The following is a 20146-nucleotide window of genomic DNA, read 5'->3' as shown; positions in this document are numbered from 1 at the left end:
ACATTCAACAAGTCTTGTCCAACATTCAACAAGTCTTGTCCAACATTCTACAAGTCTTGCCAAAAGCCCCGAATTCTTAACCCTTACAACTCTTTAGCTTCTGATTTGCTAAGTGGAAGGTCTATATCCGTGGTTGAACATTTAACAGCTTTTGTTGCTAAACAGTCATTCCCATCATTTCCCTCAACATTGTGACGTGCAGACATATAAATCAAACTCTGTATATGAAATACTCTTTGATGAGTTTCCAACAGTAAATCTGACACCTGCTGCTAAAATGACTTGTTTAAGACTCATCAAAACGGAAAAGGATTCTGAACAAATGACAAGTTTACAAGGACCAATTTCTTCCACCCACTGTAACGCTAAAATGTTGGCAAAGAATTCTGCTTCATATACAGATAAATGGCCGGAAAGTAATTTCTTCTTCATTACCTGCAATTAAGGCATACAAAAAACCGCCACACCAACATTCCCTGTTAAATTATATTTTGATCCATCTGTAAAAATGGTTACCGTATGATAATAACTTTCATTAATATACTGATGAACCAACAGACTCTCAGACACAACCGAAACCGATCGTGTAACCTAAAATCAACTGAAGTCATTGGGAAAAAAAAACAAGGTGGGGTTACAGAGAAAGCTACATATTGTATCATCAAATACACCCATATTCCCAGCGTGATAAGAACCCAGCCACTCAAAACTAAAATCATTCTTCTTCTGATGTTCCCAACCGTCCTCTAACACACCTTTCACAGGATGATATTTCTTTACTTTCAAATTAATCCAGTATGTTAACATCAACTTCACCCTGTGTGATTGTCAGGGCAATTGGCCCATTTGAACCAGTAAAGTCGAAACAGGGGACGAACTTACTGCACCACACCACAATCTTAAAGCCTGTGCTGGGATCACACCCAAACATTCTAAATTTAAAGATGAGGCCTCTAAACCATAATCAAGAACAGATCTAATGAAACAAATAAACTGGTCAACAAAGATTCTCGTGTTGTACCCGAAGCATACCCACATAGATGTCTGAGGAGATTTAAAGCTCCTTTATAATTATCGATTATTTTGCTGATAGGTGCTTCCATGTCAGCTTATTATCCACCCACGTGCCTGGAAATCTTACCATTGACCCTTTCTGAAGAGATTAATCATATAATTTCAAATCAAGTGCAGGTCTATTCATCTTGTTTGTAAATACATAATGTGATTTAGAGACGGAAAGCTTAAAATCTTCATCTATTTGCCCACTGTTTAACGCATTAATTGTAAATTGCATCCTACTTACAGTAGAATTGAAATTACTACCTCTAATCCATAAAGCTACATTATCTGCATACAGTGATTTACCCACCAGGGTAATCTCAGAGAAAATATCATTAGTCATAATATTAAATAATGAAGGGCTACAAATACTGTCTTGTGGGGTCCCATTCTCTATCTCATAGAAACACAAACATAACATGCCGACCGGTACTTGCACAGTCCATCCACACAAAAAAAATTAGAAAAATAATACAATCTCCCCTCACTCCTAATTAATATTATTTAATCAAAAGTCATTCCTTCCATAACACATCACATTCCTTTTCCATATCAAAAATACAACTATTAAATATCTTTATTTAACTGTGTTTTCCTAATATCATCTTCTGAACCTGAAACTGAATCTAATGATATTTTCCCTTTCCGAAATCGACTCTGATAAAGCACTATGTCACCACTCTTTCCGAAATATAACTCAAGCACATGATTACCATATATTCCATCAGTTTACATAGATGAGACTTTCACGATATAGGCTCATAACTGGAAGGATCAGACAGGGATCTCCCAGGTTTTGGAATAGGCACGACTCCTGCCATTTTCCACGAGGAAAGTAGATGGCCAATCCTCCAAGCAGGATTCAAAAAGTTAATATTTTCACAAAATAGAATTAATACAATTACAATTACATATCTCACCCTTTTCCGGGGACACCTGACCTGCATTATTAATAGACTTCTTAAATTCCTACAAAGAAATCTCTCCATCAGTGATACTATCATTGTCTCAGCTGTCTTATAACACATCAGATTATTCACTTAGAAACATATCCATACATTGTTCAACTTCTTCACTTAAATTATCCTGATTATAAGTCTCAGCTATTCATCCAGCCAGGAACAGAGCACTCCCTGTTTCAGTAACAATCATCTTGCCCTCATTAATCAATACTGGAATATTATGATCCTACAATCCCCCCATTTTCTGAATCATACCCCAAACATCACCGTAATATCCCTTGCAATATTATCTCAATATGATTCCAGTAAATTACTGCCTTTCTCACCACGGCCTGTGCCCTTTTATTCTTAATAATGTCAACCGGGGACCGATGCACCATCACATAAAAACTCACATTTCTCCCAATTTGCTTCCTGACCCCGATATAAATCCAAACTCAAACTCATAAAGACAGGAAGGCTGACTGACGTTCACATTAACTAATCACCGTGTGAATACCCATTTGATCGACAGGCACTACAGCCAATGATAGCAGGGGTTAGTTTTGGGTCTGAGCTACGATAGGCTGGTGGAAAAATGACAATACTCAGACCCCCTTGTTCCGCTCCATCGTCATGGCGGAGTTTAGTGAGACGCTGCTGTCGGTTGTCGCCGGCCTCGGCGCTCACAAGGACGGCCGTGGTTTTCCTTCGCGCCTAGGTGAGTCTGTTTCGGCGATATCTGTGGTGTCTGAGGAAAAAATATTTTTGCAGGGAATGAGCGAGGAGGCGAGATTAAAGACTACATCTCCCAGAAGGTCCAGCGGATGACACACATGTTGGGGTCAACACGTACAAACAAGCTGGATCAACTCAGCAGGACTCGCGGGGAGCTTCGCGCGTGCGCAAGGTGGACCAAAGGCTCTTGGAGACTCGGCGCAGGAAGGAGCGGGATTCCAGGCGGACTATTATCAAGTCAACTCAAGTCAAGTCAACTTTTATTGTCATTTCGACCATAACTGCTGGTACAGTGCATAGTAAAAATGAGACAACGTTTTTCAGGACCATGGTTTACATGACACAGTACAAAAAACTAGACAGAACTACGTAATTAAAAAAACACACACAGAGAGAAAGCTACACAAGATTACAGACCTACACTGGACTGCATAAAGTGCATAAAAACAGTGCAGGCAATACAGTAAATAATAAACAGGACAGTAGGACAAGGTGTCAGATCAGGCTTCGGGTGATGAGGAGTCTGATAGCTTGGGGGAAGAAAATGTTATATAGTCTGGTCGTGAGAGCCCGAATGCTTCGGAGCCTTTTCCCAGACGGCAAGAGGGAGAAGAGATTGAATGAGGGGTGCATGGGGTCCTTCATAATGCTGTTTGCTTTGCGGATGCAGCGTGTAGTGTAAATGTCCGTGATGGCTGGAAGAGAGACCCCGATGATCTTCTCAGCTGACCTCACTGTCCGCTGCAGGGTCTTGCAATCCAAGATGGTGCAATTTCCGAACCAGGCAGTGATGCAGCTGCTCAGGATGATCTCAATACAACCCCTGTAGAATGTGATGAGGATGGGGGGGTGGTGGGAGATGGACTTTCCTCAGCCTTCGCAAAAAGTAGAGACGCTGCTGGGCTTTCTTTGCTGTAAAGCTGGTGTTGAGGGACCAGGGGAGATTCTCCGCCAGGTGAACACCAAGAAATTTGGTGCTCTTAACGATCTCCACCGAGGAGCCGTCGATGTTCAGCGGGGAGTGGTCGCTCCGTGCCCTCCTGAAGTCAACAACCATCTCTTTTGTTTTGTTCACATTAAGAGACTGGCTGTAGGCGTCCGAACCGCGACTGGTCCAATTACTGTGTGCTCCGGCTACACCTTGCCCCCGCACCCCGGGACAGTCCAAGTCCTTTCCCTCTCTCTCTACGCGGGCTTCGGGGAAATTTCTGCTGAGGAGCGAAGGCGCCAGAGCCGCGTTGGATAGATGGGTCTCTTGTTTGTGGGGAATTCTGGGTAAAAAGGCAGCCACAGATGATAGGTTAGCGTTGTCCCTGTCAGTCCGTAGGCCGTATTTGGAAGCGCAGGGGGAGGAAGCGGGGCAGATGGATCACTCAGGCACTACCGAACATCTTCCGGTCAATGAAAATATCGATTTGTAAAGCATGAAAATAACAAAATAAAATCCTTACATCAGTTTTAGTCCTTGAGGAAATCACCTTTGTTCCATTTGGTTCTGCACCTTTCTAGCTGTGAGAACTTGTTTAGTACCATTCGCTTTTGGTACATAATGATACTGATTATCTTTGGCCTGGGTAACAAGTGACCTGTAGCATTCTCATCACAAATATGCCACACTCCAATGAGAACGAGGACTGCCCTCCCCATCATGTTCATTGGCATTGCCTCTGATGGGCTCTCCACCGTCAATCACCTGTACGGAGGGGCAGAGTAATTTGAAACTCTCCAGGGTTTGCCGTGTAACATCACATGCTCTTTGTAGTGCTGTCGTACATGACCAGAACTTGAAATAATACCAATGTTTTCCCTTATTTATTTTTCTCACAGCGTATGGACCGACCATTTGTCTGAAAGTTAAATGTTTACACAGCCTGAAAACAGCACGGCATCAACAAAATACCAGCTGTGCAGCAACAAAGGCTCTCTGTGTGGGAGCATTTCAGTTACTGCGCAGCTCAGAATAATATGGGACAGGGAATAATACTAATGGAAGGAATCAGACTGGGCCAAGTCACAGATTGAATGTCCCATTCTCACACAGACAGGAAGACTGTTGGGGAATTAGATGGACAGACCTGTTGCCGGCACCATGTACAGTTAGAAGGTGAGTTTTTCCCTCAACTTGGGTTGAACCTCGCCGTAACAGTGTGATGTCAGAGCTCAGAAAGGAGACTAAAATTATCTCATAATATATCGGCTGTGAAAATTAATCAGATACAGGAGCAGAATGAGGTCGTTTGGCCCATCGAGTCTGCTCCACTATTTCATTACAGCTGACCCATTTCCCTCTCAGCCCCACTCTCCTGCCTTCTCCCCATATCCCTTCTTGCCCTGACTAATCAAGAATCCATCACCCTCTTCCCTAAAATATACCCAATTACTTGGCCTCCAGAGCAACTCATAACAACAAATCCCACAGATTCACCACACTCCAGTTAAAGAAATTCCTCCTCATCTCCATTCTGAAAGAACAAAGCTCGATTTTGAGGCTGTGTCCTCTGGTCTCAGACTCCCCCACTCAAGTAAACATACTCTCCACATCCACTCTATCGAGACTTTTCAATGTTCGATAGATTTCAATGAGGGCCCCTTCATTATTCTGAACTCCAGTGAGTAGAGGCCCCAAGCCATCAAATGTTCTTCATCTGACAAACCTTATAATTACAGAAATATTTTTGTAAACTTCCTTTGAACGCTCTGCAATGTGAGCAAATCTGTTCTACTTAAGGGACCTGAATCTGCTCTCAACAGTCCAAGTGAGGCCACATTTTATAAATACTCAACAACACATCCTTGCTTTTATATTCTCGTACTCTTCAACATTATTTCCTCTCCATTGAGAAAACAGTCTGCACTTTCATTGCTTCTAACAAAGTGGATGACCATACACTTCTCTGAATGATGACTTTCACTCATTGATGTCTTTTGTAAATATTTTTTACAGATTAGAAATGGCAAAAATCGTGTACGGGAATTTTAAACAGAACAACATGTCAGTTTGCTGTCTCTGCCCAGATATTTAAGGAGTTACCAGATATTTAACAATATATCAGTGTTGATCCTTGGAGATGAAGAATTATGTTATCACAGCTGGAAAAGTGCTTTGTGTCTGAAATGAAGTTTTCTGTTGTAACTCACTGAAATCCACTGGAACCGGGGAGCTGAGAACACACCAGCATTTGTTCACTGGAGATCAGTTCTTCAACTGCATTGATTGTGCAAGGGGTTTACTACATCTGACATTTGACTTATGAATTGACAAAGAAGTGTGGGAAGGGATTCACTCTTCACTCACTCATCTGACCTGCATGCACACCAGCGAGTTCACACTGATAAGATGTCATTCACCTGCGCTGATTGTGGGAAGGGATTCACTCGGTCATCCAGCCTACTGACACACCAGCGAGTTCACACTGGTGAGAAGCCATTCACCTGCTCAGACTGTGGGAAGGGATTCACTCAGTCATCTCAACTGCAGAGACACCAGTCACTTCACACTGGGGAGAAGCCATTCACCTGCTCAGACTGTGGGAAGGGATTCACTTGGTCATCTGAACTGAAGATACATCAGCGAACTCACACTGGGGAGAGGCCGTTCACCTGTTCAGACTGTGGGAAAGGGTTTATTCGGTCATCTCAACTGAAGGTACATCAGCGAGTTCACACTGGGGAGAGGCCATTCACCTGCTCAGTCTGTGGGAAAGGATTCACTCAGTCATCTGTACTGAAGGAACATCAGCGAATTCACACTGGGGAGAGGCCATTCACCTGCTCAGACTGTGGGAAAGGATTCACTCATTCATCTGTACTGAAGGAACATCAGCGAATTCACACTGGGGAGAGGCCATTCACCTGCTCAGACTGTGGGAAGAAATTCACTGACTCATCCAGGCTACAGGCCCACCGGCGAGTTCATACTGGAGACAGGCCATTCACCTGTTCAGACTGTGGGAAGGCATTTACTCGGTCATCTCAAGTGATGGTACATCAGCGAATTCACACTGGAGAGAGGCCATTTTCCTGCTCTGAATGTGGGAAGAGATTTGTTCATTTATCTGACCTACAGGTGCACCAGCGAGTCCACACTGGAGAGAAGCCGTTCACCTGCTCAGACTGTGGGAAGGCATTTACTCGGTCAGTTGAACTGAAGACACATCAGCGAATTCACACTGGGGAGAGGCTGTTCATCTGCTCAGACTGTGGGAAAGGGTTTATTCGGTCATATCAACTGAAGGTGCATCAACGAGTTCACACTGGGGAGAGACCGTTCACCTGCTCAGACTGTGGAAGGGGATTTACTCAGTCATCCCAACTGATGATACATCAGCGTATTCACACTGGAGAGAGACCGTACGCCTGTTCTGAATGTGGAAAGAGATTCAGTCAGTCATCAGACTTACAGACACACCGACGAGTCCACACTGGGGAGAGGCCATTCTCCTGCTCCGAATGTGGGAAGAGATTCTCTCAGTCATTCCACCTTGTTACGCACTACCGAGTTCACACTGGGGAAACTGTTTAAACAGGCTACAGGCTACAGGCTGGATATTTCACCATCACAGTTACTGAATCAAGTTCAAAAGTGACTGTTGGTGCCGAACTCGGCAATTACTGCTGTTTATCAAACCCAGTTCTGCACTCTGGTCACTGGGCGTGGGAGGTATTCCTCAGCTAATGTTCACGTTTAATGGGACTGGAGTTTAATGGTTTGGATCTGTGACGCAGAAATCAGTTCTAATTTAAATCCCGTCCACATCAACAGAATCTCCTTTCTCTCCCCGACTATCATCTCCTATAACTGCCACAAGGCTTAAATTTACACTTCCCTGTTAAGCTTCAGAGTGGACAGTGCTGCCGGCCTTTCTGTTGCTTCCATGCCCCAATGGATCAACTCCCCACCCACCCAGCAGTATCCAACAAGGTGTTCTGCTGAGGAGAACGCCCACAGGACAGCCCTGCACTGTCTTCCTAATGACCCTTACCTCTGCTGGTGGTCACGCATCTCCTATCCGAAGCTTGTACTCTGGGTGTGGCCATCTCTTCAGATGTTTCATTGCTAGTATCTTCAGGCTCCCGAATGATCCTGAGTACATCCAACTCCCTGAACCAGTCAGTCAGGCGCTGTGATTGGGTGCACTCCCTGCAAATAGTCATCGGAAAACTGTCAGATGTCCAGAGTTCCCACATCTGACAGGACGAGCATCCCGTCCTGACTGTTCTGCACCAAAATACACCACTGTGGGTCAGGAATTAATTAACAAATGGAAGAAAACATCGAACGTGAATGGGTCAATGACAGTGGAAGTGGAGTGTTCAATTGTCTGTGTTCTTGCCATGAGGTCGAAGGAATCGAGGCTGCCATTTTGTGAAGCTGCTCTGTAACCCCCATTTTGTGAACTAATTGCTATGGGATAACCTAATCAAATCAACTGAAAACAACAAGTTTCTGGTATTCCCGTTGTAAGCCTGAGATCACCCTCACATAAACTGTGTATTGTGTACATTGTCAGGTTTGCAGAAGTAATCTCGTTATCTCTGAACCTGAAGTCACTCTGAGATAAGGTGTGTATTATGTACATTGTCAGGTTTGCAGCAGTAATCTCGTTATCTCTGAACCTGAAGTCACTCTGAGATAAGGTGTGTATTATGTAGAGTGGCAGGTCTGCAGAAGGAATCGCGATATCTCTGAACCTGAAGTCACTCTGAGATAAGGTGTGTATTAAGTACAGTGGCAGGTTTGCAGAAGGAATCTCGATATCTCTGAACCTGAAGTCACTCTGAGATAAGGTGTGTATTATGTACAGTGGCAGGTCTGCAGAAGGAATCTCGTTATCTCTGAACCTGAAGTCACTCTGAGATAAGGTGTGTATTATGTACAGTGTCAGGTCTGCAGAAGAAATCTCGTTATCTCTGAACCTGAAGTCACTCTGAGATAAGGTGTGTATTATGTACAGTGGCAGGTCTGCAGAATGAATCTCGTTATCTCTGAACCTGAAGTCACTCTGAGATAAGTTGTGTATTATGTACAGTGGCAGGTCTGCAGAAGGAATCTCGTTATCTCTGAGTCTGAAGTCACTCTGAGATAAGGTGTGTATTATGTACAGTGTCAGGTCTGCAGAAGTAATCTCGTTATCTCTGAACCTGAAGTCACTCTGAGATAAGGTGTGTATTATGTACAGTGGCAGGTCTGCAGAAGGAATCTCGTTTTCTCTGAACCTGAAGTCACTCTGAGATAAGGTGTGAATTATGTACAGTGGCAGGTCTGCAGAAGGAATCTCGTTATCTCTGAACCTGAAGTCACTCTGAGATAAGGTGTGTATTATGCACAGTGGCAGGTCTGCAGAAGGAATCTCGTTATCTCTGAACCTGAAGTCACTGAGATAAGGTGTTTATTATGTACAGTGGCAAGTTTGCAGAAGGAATCTCGTTATCTCTGAACCTGAAGTCACTCTGAGATAAGGTGTGTATTATGTACAGTGGCAGGTCTGCAGAAGGAATCTCGTTATCTCTGAACCTGAAGTCACTCTGAGATAAGGTGTGTATTAGGTACAGTGTCAGGTCTGCAGAAAGAATCTCGTTATCTCTGAACCTGAAGTCACTCTGAGATAAGGTGTGTATTATGTACAGTGGCAGGTCTGCAGAAGGAATCTCATTATTTCTGAACCTGAAGCCACTCTGAGATAAGGTGTGTATTATGTACAGTGGCAGGTCTGCAGAAGGAATCTCGTTATCTCTGAACCTGAAGTCACTGAGATAAGGTGTTTATTATGTACAGTGGCAGGTTTGCAGAAGGAATCTCGTTATCTCTGAACCTGAAGTCACTCTGAGATAAGGTGTGTATTATGTACAGTGGCAGGTCTGCAGAAGGAATCTCGTTTTCTCTGAACCTGAAGTCACTCTGAGATAAGGTGTGAATTATGTACAGTGGCAGGTCTGCAGAAGGAATCTCGTTATCTCTGAACCTGAAGTCACTCTGAGATAAGGTGTGTATTATGCACAGTGGCAGGTCTGCAGAAGGAATCTCGTTATCTCTGAACCTGAAGTCACTGAGATAAGGTGTTTATTATGTACAGTGGCAGGTTTGCAAAAGGAATCTCGTTATCTCTGAACCTGAAGTCACTCTGAGATAAGGTGTGTATTAGGTACAGTGTCAGGTCTGCAGAAAGAATCTCGTTATCTCTGAACCTGAAGTCACTCTGAGATAAGGTGTGTATTATGTACAGTGGCAGGTCTGCAGAAGGAATCTCGTTATCTCTGAACCTGAAGTCACTGAGATAAGGTGTTTATTATGTACAGTGGCAGGTTTGCAGAAGGAATCTCGTTATCTCTGAACCTGAAGTCACTCTGAGATAAGGTGTGTATTATGTACAGTGGCAGGTCTGCAGAAGGAATCTCGTTATCTCTGAACCTGAAGTCACTCTGAGATAAGGTGTGTATTAGGTACAGTGTCAGGTCTGCAGAAAGAATCTCGTTATCTCTGAACCTGAAGTCACTCTGAGATAAGGTGTGTATTATGTACATGGCAGGTCTGCAGAAGGAATCTCATTATTTCTGAACCTGAAGCCACTCTGAGATAAGGTGTGTATTATGTACAGTGGCAGGTCTGCAGATGGAATCTCGTTATCTCTGAACCTGAAGTCACTCTGAGATGTCTGTAGTGAGATGCTGAAGATGTTCTATAGGTCAGTTGTGGAGAGCGCCCTCTTCTTTGTGGTGGCGTGTTGGGGAGGAAGCATTAAGAAGAGGGACGCCTCACGTCTTAATAAGCTGGTAAGGAAGGCGGGCTCTGTCGTGGGCAAAGTACTGGAGGGTTTAACATCGGTAGCTGAGCGAAGGGCGCTGAGTAGGCTACGGTCAATTATGGATAACTCTGAACATCCTCTACATAGCACCATCCAGAGACAGAGAAGCAGTTTCAGCGACAGGTTACTATCGATGCAATGCTCCTCAGACAGGATGAAGAGGTCAATACTCCCCAATGCCATTAGGCTTTACAATTCTACCGCCAGGACTTAAGAACTTTTTAAAAGCTATTATTAATGCTTTTTGAGTTAGTGATTTAGATGCATATCATATTTTTTTTACTGAGTTAAGTATTGTATGTAATTAGTTTTGCTACAAGTGTATGGGACATTGGAAAAAAGTTGAATTTCCCCATGGGGATGAATAAAGTATCTATCTATCTATCTATCTATCTATAAGGTGTGTATTATGTACAGTGGCAGGTCTGCAGAAGGAATCTCGTTATCTCTGAACCTGAAGTCACTCTGAGATAAGGTGTGTATTATGTACAGTGGCAGGTCTGCAGAAGGAATCTCGTTATCTCTGAACCTGAAGTCACTCTGAGATAAGGTGTGTATTATGTACAGTGGCAGGTCTGCGGAAGGAATCTCGTTATCTCTGAACCTGAAGTCACTCTGAGATAAGGTGTGTATTATGTACCGTGGCAGGTCTGCAGAAGGAATCTCGTTATCTCTGAACCTGAAGTCACTCTGAGATAAGGTGTGTATTATGTACAGTGGCAGGTCTGCGGAAGGAATCTCGTTATCTCTGAACCTGAAGTCACTCTGAGATAAGGTGTGTATTATGTACCGTGGCAGGTCTGCAGAAGGAATCTCGATATTTCTGCTGAGAGTCTGAGCGACACAGTTTGTCTGTTTGGAACCATTGTTGAGGAGAACAAAAGAAATTACCTTTGGCATGAAGTTGTGTAGCCCTTGGACTGCATCCAATGGAAATCTGTTCGTCATCAGCCTGATGGACTTCAGCCAACAAGAATGAGATGCGTCCTCTGAACTGATAAGAGTTGTTTCAAATGTTTCAAATAAAACTTGTTTCAAAACAAGTAAAGAGTTTCAAATGCAAAGGTGTGATAACTCCTGAGACTAACTATCACAAGGAAAACCCCCAAGGAAGGGTCTGGAGAAGAAATGATCGATCATTTGGATACAGTGGGATCCCCTGTTTCAATGCTGTGAATTTGAGAAGTGGTCAGGGTGTGTATTACTACAGAGGGAACAGTGGAATTCATGTTTTAAGTTGTTAGCCTGGGGTCAACATAGTTACTTTGTTGTTTGTGCAGGAACAATAAAGTGCGAGCTGTGATTAATTACGAGTTGCCTGGTGAGTTTCCAAACTGATCTCAGTTGATGAACAGTGAACATATTTCCGCGCCCTGGGTTGCACTCGAAAAGAAAGAAAAGTGGTCTGGGAACCACACAGTAGGTTAGGATATTAAACTGTGAAAGGGAAAGGACAGGAAGAACCCAGGGATTCAGAGATTACTTTCATGGTTAATTATGAAGGAAATGGTCAGATTATGAGGAGTGGTTAGGAAAGTTTGAGAGTCGAGGGTCAGGGTCTCTGGAGGGTCGGGATTTACGGCTGTTGTGAATGTCGTGAAGAAATCGGCAGCTGAGAGGAAAGGCTGCGCTGATCGCAAGTGTTTAAAACAGATGGAAAATCTGCAAAGTGAACTCTCAGCTCGGAGAGGAGTGATATGTGCGAGGACGGACGATGATGGTGATGCAGATTGGGGTGATTTAGCGTATGAAGCGACGCTTATACCACACACCGGGTTGCTCTCTTCAGTCACCTGATGAGGTAATCGTAGCCTTTGGCCAGGGGCAGATGTGGTCAGGTAACGCCCAACCTTCACAGAGTGTTTCAACCCGTAACCACTACACTGTCCAGCTGGTGGATCAGAAGTGAGGGCCAAGTCACTGCCCATCTGTTCCTGACATCCAGCTCAACCCCTCCCTCCAGCTCCATACCCAGTCAGGGGCTCTTTCTGCTTCCTCCCCCATCCTGCCAGCTGCTTGCTTCTTGCTCTTTTCATCAAGGCCCAGCACAGACAGCAACCTCCATGCTGGCCGTGCCGGGAACCCACTACAGTCGATCTCCATGAGGAACAGCCACGTCTGCCATCCTCTGTCCCTGCACTCCGGGACTAACAGTATCAAAGCCAGGATTATTGGGGAAGTGGCCCGCCTCCCAGCAGGTTTTTCCGAGAGTGGGTGGAACCTTCAGCACTCAGTGCCCCAATGGCGCCTGTAGTAATGGAGGGACTGCAGGACACACCAGAGCCGGGGGTGTGGGGCGTGTGTGACACGGTATTCTGTCCCTTTGACGTGGCCCAATTGAGTGCTGGAGCTGTGAATGAGAGATGATTCTCGGATACTTTCCGAGTCCATTCAGCAGACAGGGTAACTCACGGTTTATATGAAACGGAGGAAGTTAAGCTAACCCTTCTCTGTCTAACTTCAGCTTTCCCTTCAGCCCTGCCGGAGGAACAGGCACCCGCCCAGGGGACACGGGGTGATTTACAGAAGGCACCATTAGAAGTTGCTGGACTAATAGAGGTGACAGTGGAGGTTTTGCATAACTGCAGACAGTGGAAAGGAAGGAACCTTCTATACTTGTGAGGAGGTTGTGACCGGTTTTCTCGAGTGTTTTGGGTCCTACTTGGGATACGCAGAATTTGACTCCGTGATAGAGTAGGAACTGGCCGAGGAACTTGGTATCGCACAGTACCGAGGGGAGCAGAAGGGTGTGTGAAATGCTTGATCCATTCAAATCCCACACATGCTGAAGCATGGGCTCTCAGAAGGATGATGCGAATGAGGGAAAAGGGATTGAGGGAGAATGGTAATGAGGAGGGTAAGGGGAAACAGGGTTCTAAAACGACCCTATCACAGAACAAGGTTTGCAGTGGCAGAATGAAGGGAGACGGGGTGCTGATCAGGATGAGCCGCCACCGAGCTCAACAGCGCCGCCTAATGGCTGGGTTAGCAAACACGTGGTTGAAACAGTTACGTTCCCACTGTTATGAACACTGGATCCCCAAAGAAATGATAAAATTCTGGACACAATGTTTATTTTGCCGTTGATCACCCACAGCCCAGGTGGGTTGGGATTTGTCAGGATGTAACAATGGCCCATTACCCCTGGAAGGACAACTGTGTTACGTACAATGCATTGCCCATGGTGCTGATGAAAAGCCACTACTTGTATCCAGAGTTACCTATGGGGAGTCCAAGTTGAATGTGTGTTCACCACGTGGTTGGATGGTGCAGCTGGACCGCTTGTAGAAACTAAAGTAGGAATCCGCCCCGTAAACTTTATTTGGAATGCCGGAGACTCTTGACCCACCCTAAACATGGCCACGTCCAATGCAACACTTTGGGAAAGAGAAGATACGGGACTGAACCGAGGGGATAAATTGAACTCGAGGTCTGTGCATACGTGTATAGTCAGGCAGGGTCAGGCAGAGACAATGGGTCGATCCACACAGAGACACAGAAACACGCTACACACTTTCTTATCCGCCTCGCCAGCGCTCCGCCGTATTCATTAACACATACGTGGAGATATGATTGAAACATACTCAACCCCCTACTAGACTTTATGGCCATGTATTAGGGTTAAGGGTGGGTCCCGGACGAGCACCGAAATGTTCTGACTGTGACTAAGTCAGTGAAGATGTTGGCGGGTTTTGTGGATATGAAAGTGTTTATTCACCATCACAAGCAGATCTTTTCCTGGCGACCCCCTCGTTAGAGTTCCCCAAACACAAACTAATCCAAGTGTTTATTCTCTCGAGGAGAAAGGTAACAGTAGGTGATACAATACAATTTTACAAGCTACAATGACATAATTTACTTCAATATTCTGTGTCTCTCAATTGGCTCCATTGAAGTGCATATTTACAGTGGGAGCACATTGAATTAATAAGATACCACTGAAGGTTGAGTCACCTTTGTTGGGACAAACTAATTCACACAAACATTCCAAATATTGCACTAGTTAAGTATTTAATCGCAATCTGTCACCACGGGGATTGCACCTGCCTGACATAATTGTTTTGTAAATAATTTTAAAACAGTTATTTTTAAATCTGTTGAAATGTGTCCCTGTGGAGTCGCTAAATGGTATTAAAAACCGCAGGCATGTGCTGCCTCCACATTTCATCCGAGATCGCCTGTAGCACAGTGGGTACAGGTCACTGGACAGAGAAAATGCCTGCTATGTTCGATAGGTACAGACATGTGGAGAGAATATTGTACGTGTTCATTGCCGTCATTGGAGTTCCTGGTGAGTGAGCAGAGCAATTCATGTTTGGCATTTCTGTGTGTTAACCATGTGAATCTGTTTATGATCATTTGACGAGCTTCTAACTTGATGATCATTGTAGAAATATCCGTCAGAGATATCGATCCTGTCAGTCCAACACTCTGACTTTTCATATTTAATGACAAGCGGCACTAAACTCCTGTCTCTCATCTAACTCACGGGATCGACTCGAACGTTGTTCTTGCCTTCAATGACACCTTGTCCGGAGTTGTCCCAGTGTAGGGACAGGCAGCTATCCCGCAAGCTGTGACTGGGAGGGGTTTACATTGTAAAGGTCACTGTTTCTGAGTTATTGACCAGAGAGAAACCCTGGTCCTGTGTTTCATGTCTCCCTGTGGAGTTTGTCACTGTCGGATCTCACTGCCTGTCGGTCAATAACTGGGTCTGTAAACACTAAGTACACATTGGAAACGAGCCGTCAACGTTTCGGGCCGAGACGCGTTTCCACGGTTGCTGTCCGACCTGCTGAGCTCCTCCAGCTTGTTGTACGCGTTAATAATTGGATCTGATCACCTGAACCAGAGTCCGCGGATCTGCTGACGAGAGTTATCGAATTGAGCTGCGCTGCAGAATTCATCCATTAACGGAGCCGATCAGCCTCAGGTTACTAAGTTGTTCCTGCTTTCCCTCTGAGACGCGTCGTAAATTGGGGCACCGCTTCGTCCTGTAGAAAAGTCTTGGCCCAAAACCGAAATTTGTTCAATTCCTTGGATGCTGCCTGACCTGCTGAGTCCCCCCAGTATTTTGTGTGTGTTGCTCCTCTCTGTATCCCATCTCGGCCCCATCAGATGCTGAGTTTCCAGGGGCCTGATCAGTCACGGTTAAATCAGTGAAACCGGCCACGTTAGTGACTGGAATCGGTATCAGCACCGACCGTTGTTGATCATGCAGATCGCTTTTATCGCCGACGATTGTCTGCACATGGTCTTATCTCCACTCTGAAGAAGGCAGGTCAGAGACAGTGTGACCAGTGTCTCAAGTTAGATCAGCAGCCGTTCACAGTCTCGAACACCCCTGATCTTTAGCTGAAACCCGATCCCTTGAAGAATAGTTTCAGTAATGCCCTCTGTCTGTTATCTCTCTCTCTCCCTCACTCTCTCTCCCTCACTCTCTCTCCCCGTCCCACTCCCCCACCCGATCGCCCTCCCCTCCCCCCGTCTCCCTCTCCCTCTCCATCCCCCCCCCCTAACACGCAGTGAATTTAGTGGCGATTGTGATCCTGTCCCGGGGAAAGTGCGGCCTCTCTACCTGCACCACTCGCTACCTGGTGGCCATGGCAGCGGCCGATCTACTGACCATTGTCACCAACGTCATTTTGATTCCACTCAAAGTGTATTACTTCCCGTGGAGTTTCCTGAGCATCACCCCTGTGTGCAGAGTTATCGATGTACTGAGCTTCACAGCCACACACTGTTCTGTCTGGTTCACCGTCACTTTCACCTTTGATCGGTTTGTCGCCATTTGCTGTCAGAAACTGAAAACAAAATATTGCACCGGGAAAACTGCGACTGTGGTTCTGACAACAACCGGTGTACTGTCCTGTCTGAGAAACGTTCCCCGATACTTCGCATTGGAACCCCGGATGATCATCGACAATATACCATGGTTCTGTATTACCAAGGACAATGTTTTCACCGACCCCGGGTGGATAGGATATGACTGGCTGGATACGGTTTTAACTCCGTTCCTCGCTTTCGCTGGGATCCTGCTGCTCAACGCTCTGACAGTCAGACACATTTTAGTGGCCAGTCGGGTCCGTAAGGGGCTGAAGGGTCAGAGCAAGGGGGAGAACCGCAGTGACCCGGAGATGGAGAGCAGGAGGAGGTCTGTGGTTTTACTCTTCACCCTCTCCGGCAGCTTCATCCTCCTGTGGATGACACTGGTTGTAAATTTCATATACTATCAGGTCTCAGGGAAAGGATTCAGTTTCAATGATTCTGAATGGATCTTTATCTACGTCGGGGTTTTGCTGAGTGATTTCAGCTGCTGCACGAATACATTTATTTACGCGGTGACTCAGTCAAAATTCAGGGAACAGATAATTAGGGCGGTGAAATATTCTGTCCCCTCGGTGCTTCATTTTATTAATAAAGCTGCGTCCTGAGCACAAGCCGGAGGCTGCCACAATTTCTCAAGTCCGGAGGCCAACTCCTCACATTCACCGCCTGATCTGTTAGTTGTTATTCCGGGGCTGACTGTCCCATCGACCGGCAGGTCTGGGACATTAGGGTAGTGTGTTTGTGGGGAGGGACAATCCACTGTCCTGGACTCGCCAGCTGTCAGTCAACGAACGACTCTGGAATGCCAGCCACCCATTGGTCTGTGAATATGTCCATCTATCCCTATTCCCGCCCACCAACCTCACAGACCGACTTTCCCACAAGACAGCTGGTGTTCTATTCTGATGCTGGTTGGATAATCCAATGTCAAACACACCAGTTTCCGCTTTCTCCTTGAATGATTGGCTAACGTTAATATAAATAAGGCCGGCTTTGGATACATGGTGGTTGACACTCTAACTTAATACGCGTTCCCTCCACTAATTGGACTGTAATTTGGTGGAAGGAATTGGGAAATAAAACTCTCGCTGCTTCTTTGTTCTAATGAAAACTAAATTACCCCCCAAAATCCTACCGATTGTACCAAGTGAAAGCCAATACAGAGAGTTAAATTAAACTCATTCCCACAACTGAAATGAAAGATATCCGCTCCCAGCGATTGTAATGAAATCTGCGTTTGATTTCTATCCACTTGATCACCTTCACCCTGAAATATTCTGTAAATGTGTCTCCCCTTGTGCCCAGTGTCCCACTAGATTTACCATAAGCCCCTAATTCTTAACCCTGGAAATCCTGAAGCGGGTTCTGATTTGCAAAGTGGAAGGTCTTTAACTGGAGTTGAATCTTTAACGGCTTTTGTAACTAAACAGTCAACCCGCTCATTCACATCCAAGTGAACCACAATATTTGACAACACAACCCGATCTGCGCACATCCGCAAATCGGTGTGTACCCCGTATGTTGTCTACATACCACTAACCCTGTGCACATCTGCAAATTATTGTGCATCCCATATTGGCCGACGCATTCTCAAAAGCGTGTACACCCCAAATCCATGTTCACCCCCAAATCTGAGCGCCCCTCCAAATCCGCAAGCAACCCGCAAATCAGTGTGTACACCCAAATCCATAGACTTCCCCACCCCTCGTGCTCCCCCAAATACTCATGCAACACCAAATCTGTCCGTCCCAAACAGTCGACACCTCGACGTGCACATTAGATTATTCCTGAGCAAGAATCTTTTCAGTGCATTGGTAAGGAACGAACCTATAAATGAAACGACCTTGAGATACGTCACAACTCCAAACCCGCAGACACCACAACTCTGAGAGACCCCGAAATCCGAAAAAATCCCTATGTTGACCTATCACTCCTAATTCAACGGGCACCCTCAAATCAGTGGGTATCCCCCTATTTGACAAGGTTGCCCTAAATCTACGCAATCCACAAATCAGTGCACATTCCCGCATGCATAATGGGTTACCGAACAGTTGAAATCAGTTCAAATAGTTCAGAGAATGGTTGTCTTTACGCAACCGAAACCTAATTTGCAACTCCAGACCGGCTGACGTACCCGAATCTGGCTGTAACACTAATTCCGTGAGCACCCCCATATTTGCGCGAATCCCTAAACAGGAGCGCACTCCATAATCATTTTGCACACCAACCTGGTGAAAACTCCACATGCACATTAGCTAATCCGAAAGAATCATTTTCAAACAGTGCACAAAACGGCTGACTCGATAGTAAACACTCGCACGCAACCCGGAATTCTAGTGTAAATCTAAACCGGCCGGCATACGCTGATTCGAGTTCAATCCCATATTCAACAACACACATCCCCGAATAAGAGCGCACCACAAAATCTATGTGCGCCAATTGAAAGGGTTATTGCAGAGGTTATAAAAGTATGGGAAATTAAAACACGTCACAACTCCAATCCGCAGTCTCCAAAAAATCTGTGATTTCAGCTGCTGCACAAACACATTAATTTACGCGGTGACTCAGTCAAAATTCAGGGGACAGATAATTAGGGTGGTGAAATATTCTGTCCGCTCGGTGCTTCTTTTTAATAAAGCTGCGTCCTGAACACAAGTCGGCCAAAGAAAGAGACACACACCGGTATCAGGCAAAATAAACGCCCATCCAGCCTTTTCTCCTGCACCGGATGGTCACATTCGTCAGCTCCCGTTATCTCCAAAAATACCCCAAACACTGTTGGCAGTGAAACTTTTGCCGGGGCGTTATACTTTCCCACACCAGAAATTGTCGTGTCCTCATGACTTTGAAATGATGTATCATCCCCTCATTAATAACACAGTGCCCAAAGGAATTTCGTGACGTCAGAACCTCAAATCCATTTGTAAATGGTCCTGACTTATTTCACCAGGGGAGTAGGCGCAACTCTCTGTTTCCCTGGCGGGACATTGGCCAGCAAAATCATGAGGACACGACAATTTCTGGTGTGGGAAAGTATAACGTTATGGCAAAAGTTTCACTGCCAACAGTGTTTGGGGTATTGTTGGAGATAATGAAGAGAGTAGACGCTGCAGGCAATCGGAGACAAAGTTCTGTCGTCTACCAGGCATCGGGGAATATGACTTTTGGAAGATTTGACTGTTTAATTATAATGGGCTCCTTTTTATTTTATATTTTATTTTCTCGACTAATTCCATAGTTAAGCTGCAATTTATAAATATTATTATTTCCTGCGACGAGCTGAAACAGGGGCAGCAAATCAGACATCATTCACACAAACCGGGGTTTGGCTGGGCGAACAACCTAATCTCACGGATTTGGCGGGACCGGGGTGTGCAAACCCTGGTCTTACGAGACTGGTGAAAGGCGGGTTACTCGGCGCTGAGTTGGGAGACTGCCAGTGAGGGATAATGAGCCCTGAGACGCCCGAGAAGTTTCAGAATCAGTCTTGTGATTCGTCACTAACCCAGATCCACCGACACCCACAAAACAGTGTGCAAACCCATATTTGTGATCATCCCCATATTCGATGGCACAACAATAAATCTGCACACATCCACAAATCTGTGTGCACCCGCAATCGCGCTGACACCCCTACATACACATTTCGTTATCCCAGAAAAAAAATCATTTCAAATAATTCACAAAATTGCTACCTCCACCTTAAGGAAATAGCAAGAGCAAAGTTCAGTTGAAGGTGCAGTCATAGATTTATATTTTTCATAGAGGGGACAGCGA

At 45.3% G+C, this 20146-nt stretch overlaps 1 protein-coding gene across 1 annotated transcript in view; it reads left to right on the top strand.

The window, feature by feature from the left end:
* The first annotated feature begins 2636 nt into the window (after positions 1–2636).
* Positions 2637–20146, top strand: part of LOC140720265 (zinc-binding protein A33-like) — a 37059-nt gene continuing 19549 nt past the window's right edge. Inside the window, exon 1 of the mRNA XM_073035136.1 lies at positions 2637–2721. Coding sequence (XP_072891237.1) covers positions 2637–2721 — 85 coding nt within the window. The remainder of the gene's footprint in view (positions 2722–20146) is intronic.

This window comes from Hemitrygon akajei, unplaced genomic scaffold (assembly GCF_048418815.1).
Source record: "Hemitrygon akajei unplaced genomic scaffold, sHemAka1.3 Scf000039, whole genome shotgun sequence".
Lineage (NCBI taxonomy): Eukaryota > Metazoa > Chordata > Chondrichthyes > Myliobatiformes > Dasyatidae > Hemitrygon > Hemitrygon akajei.
The sequence above is the reverse complement of the archived record's forward strand: the minus strand, read 5'-3'. Positions and strand labels throughout refer to the sequence as shown.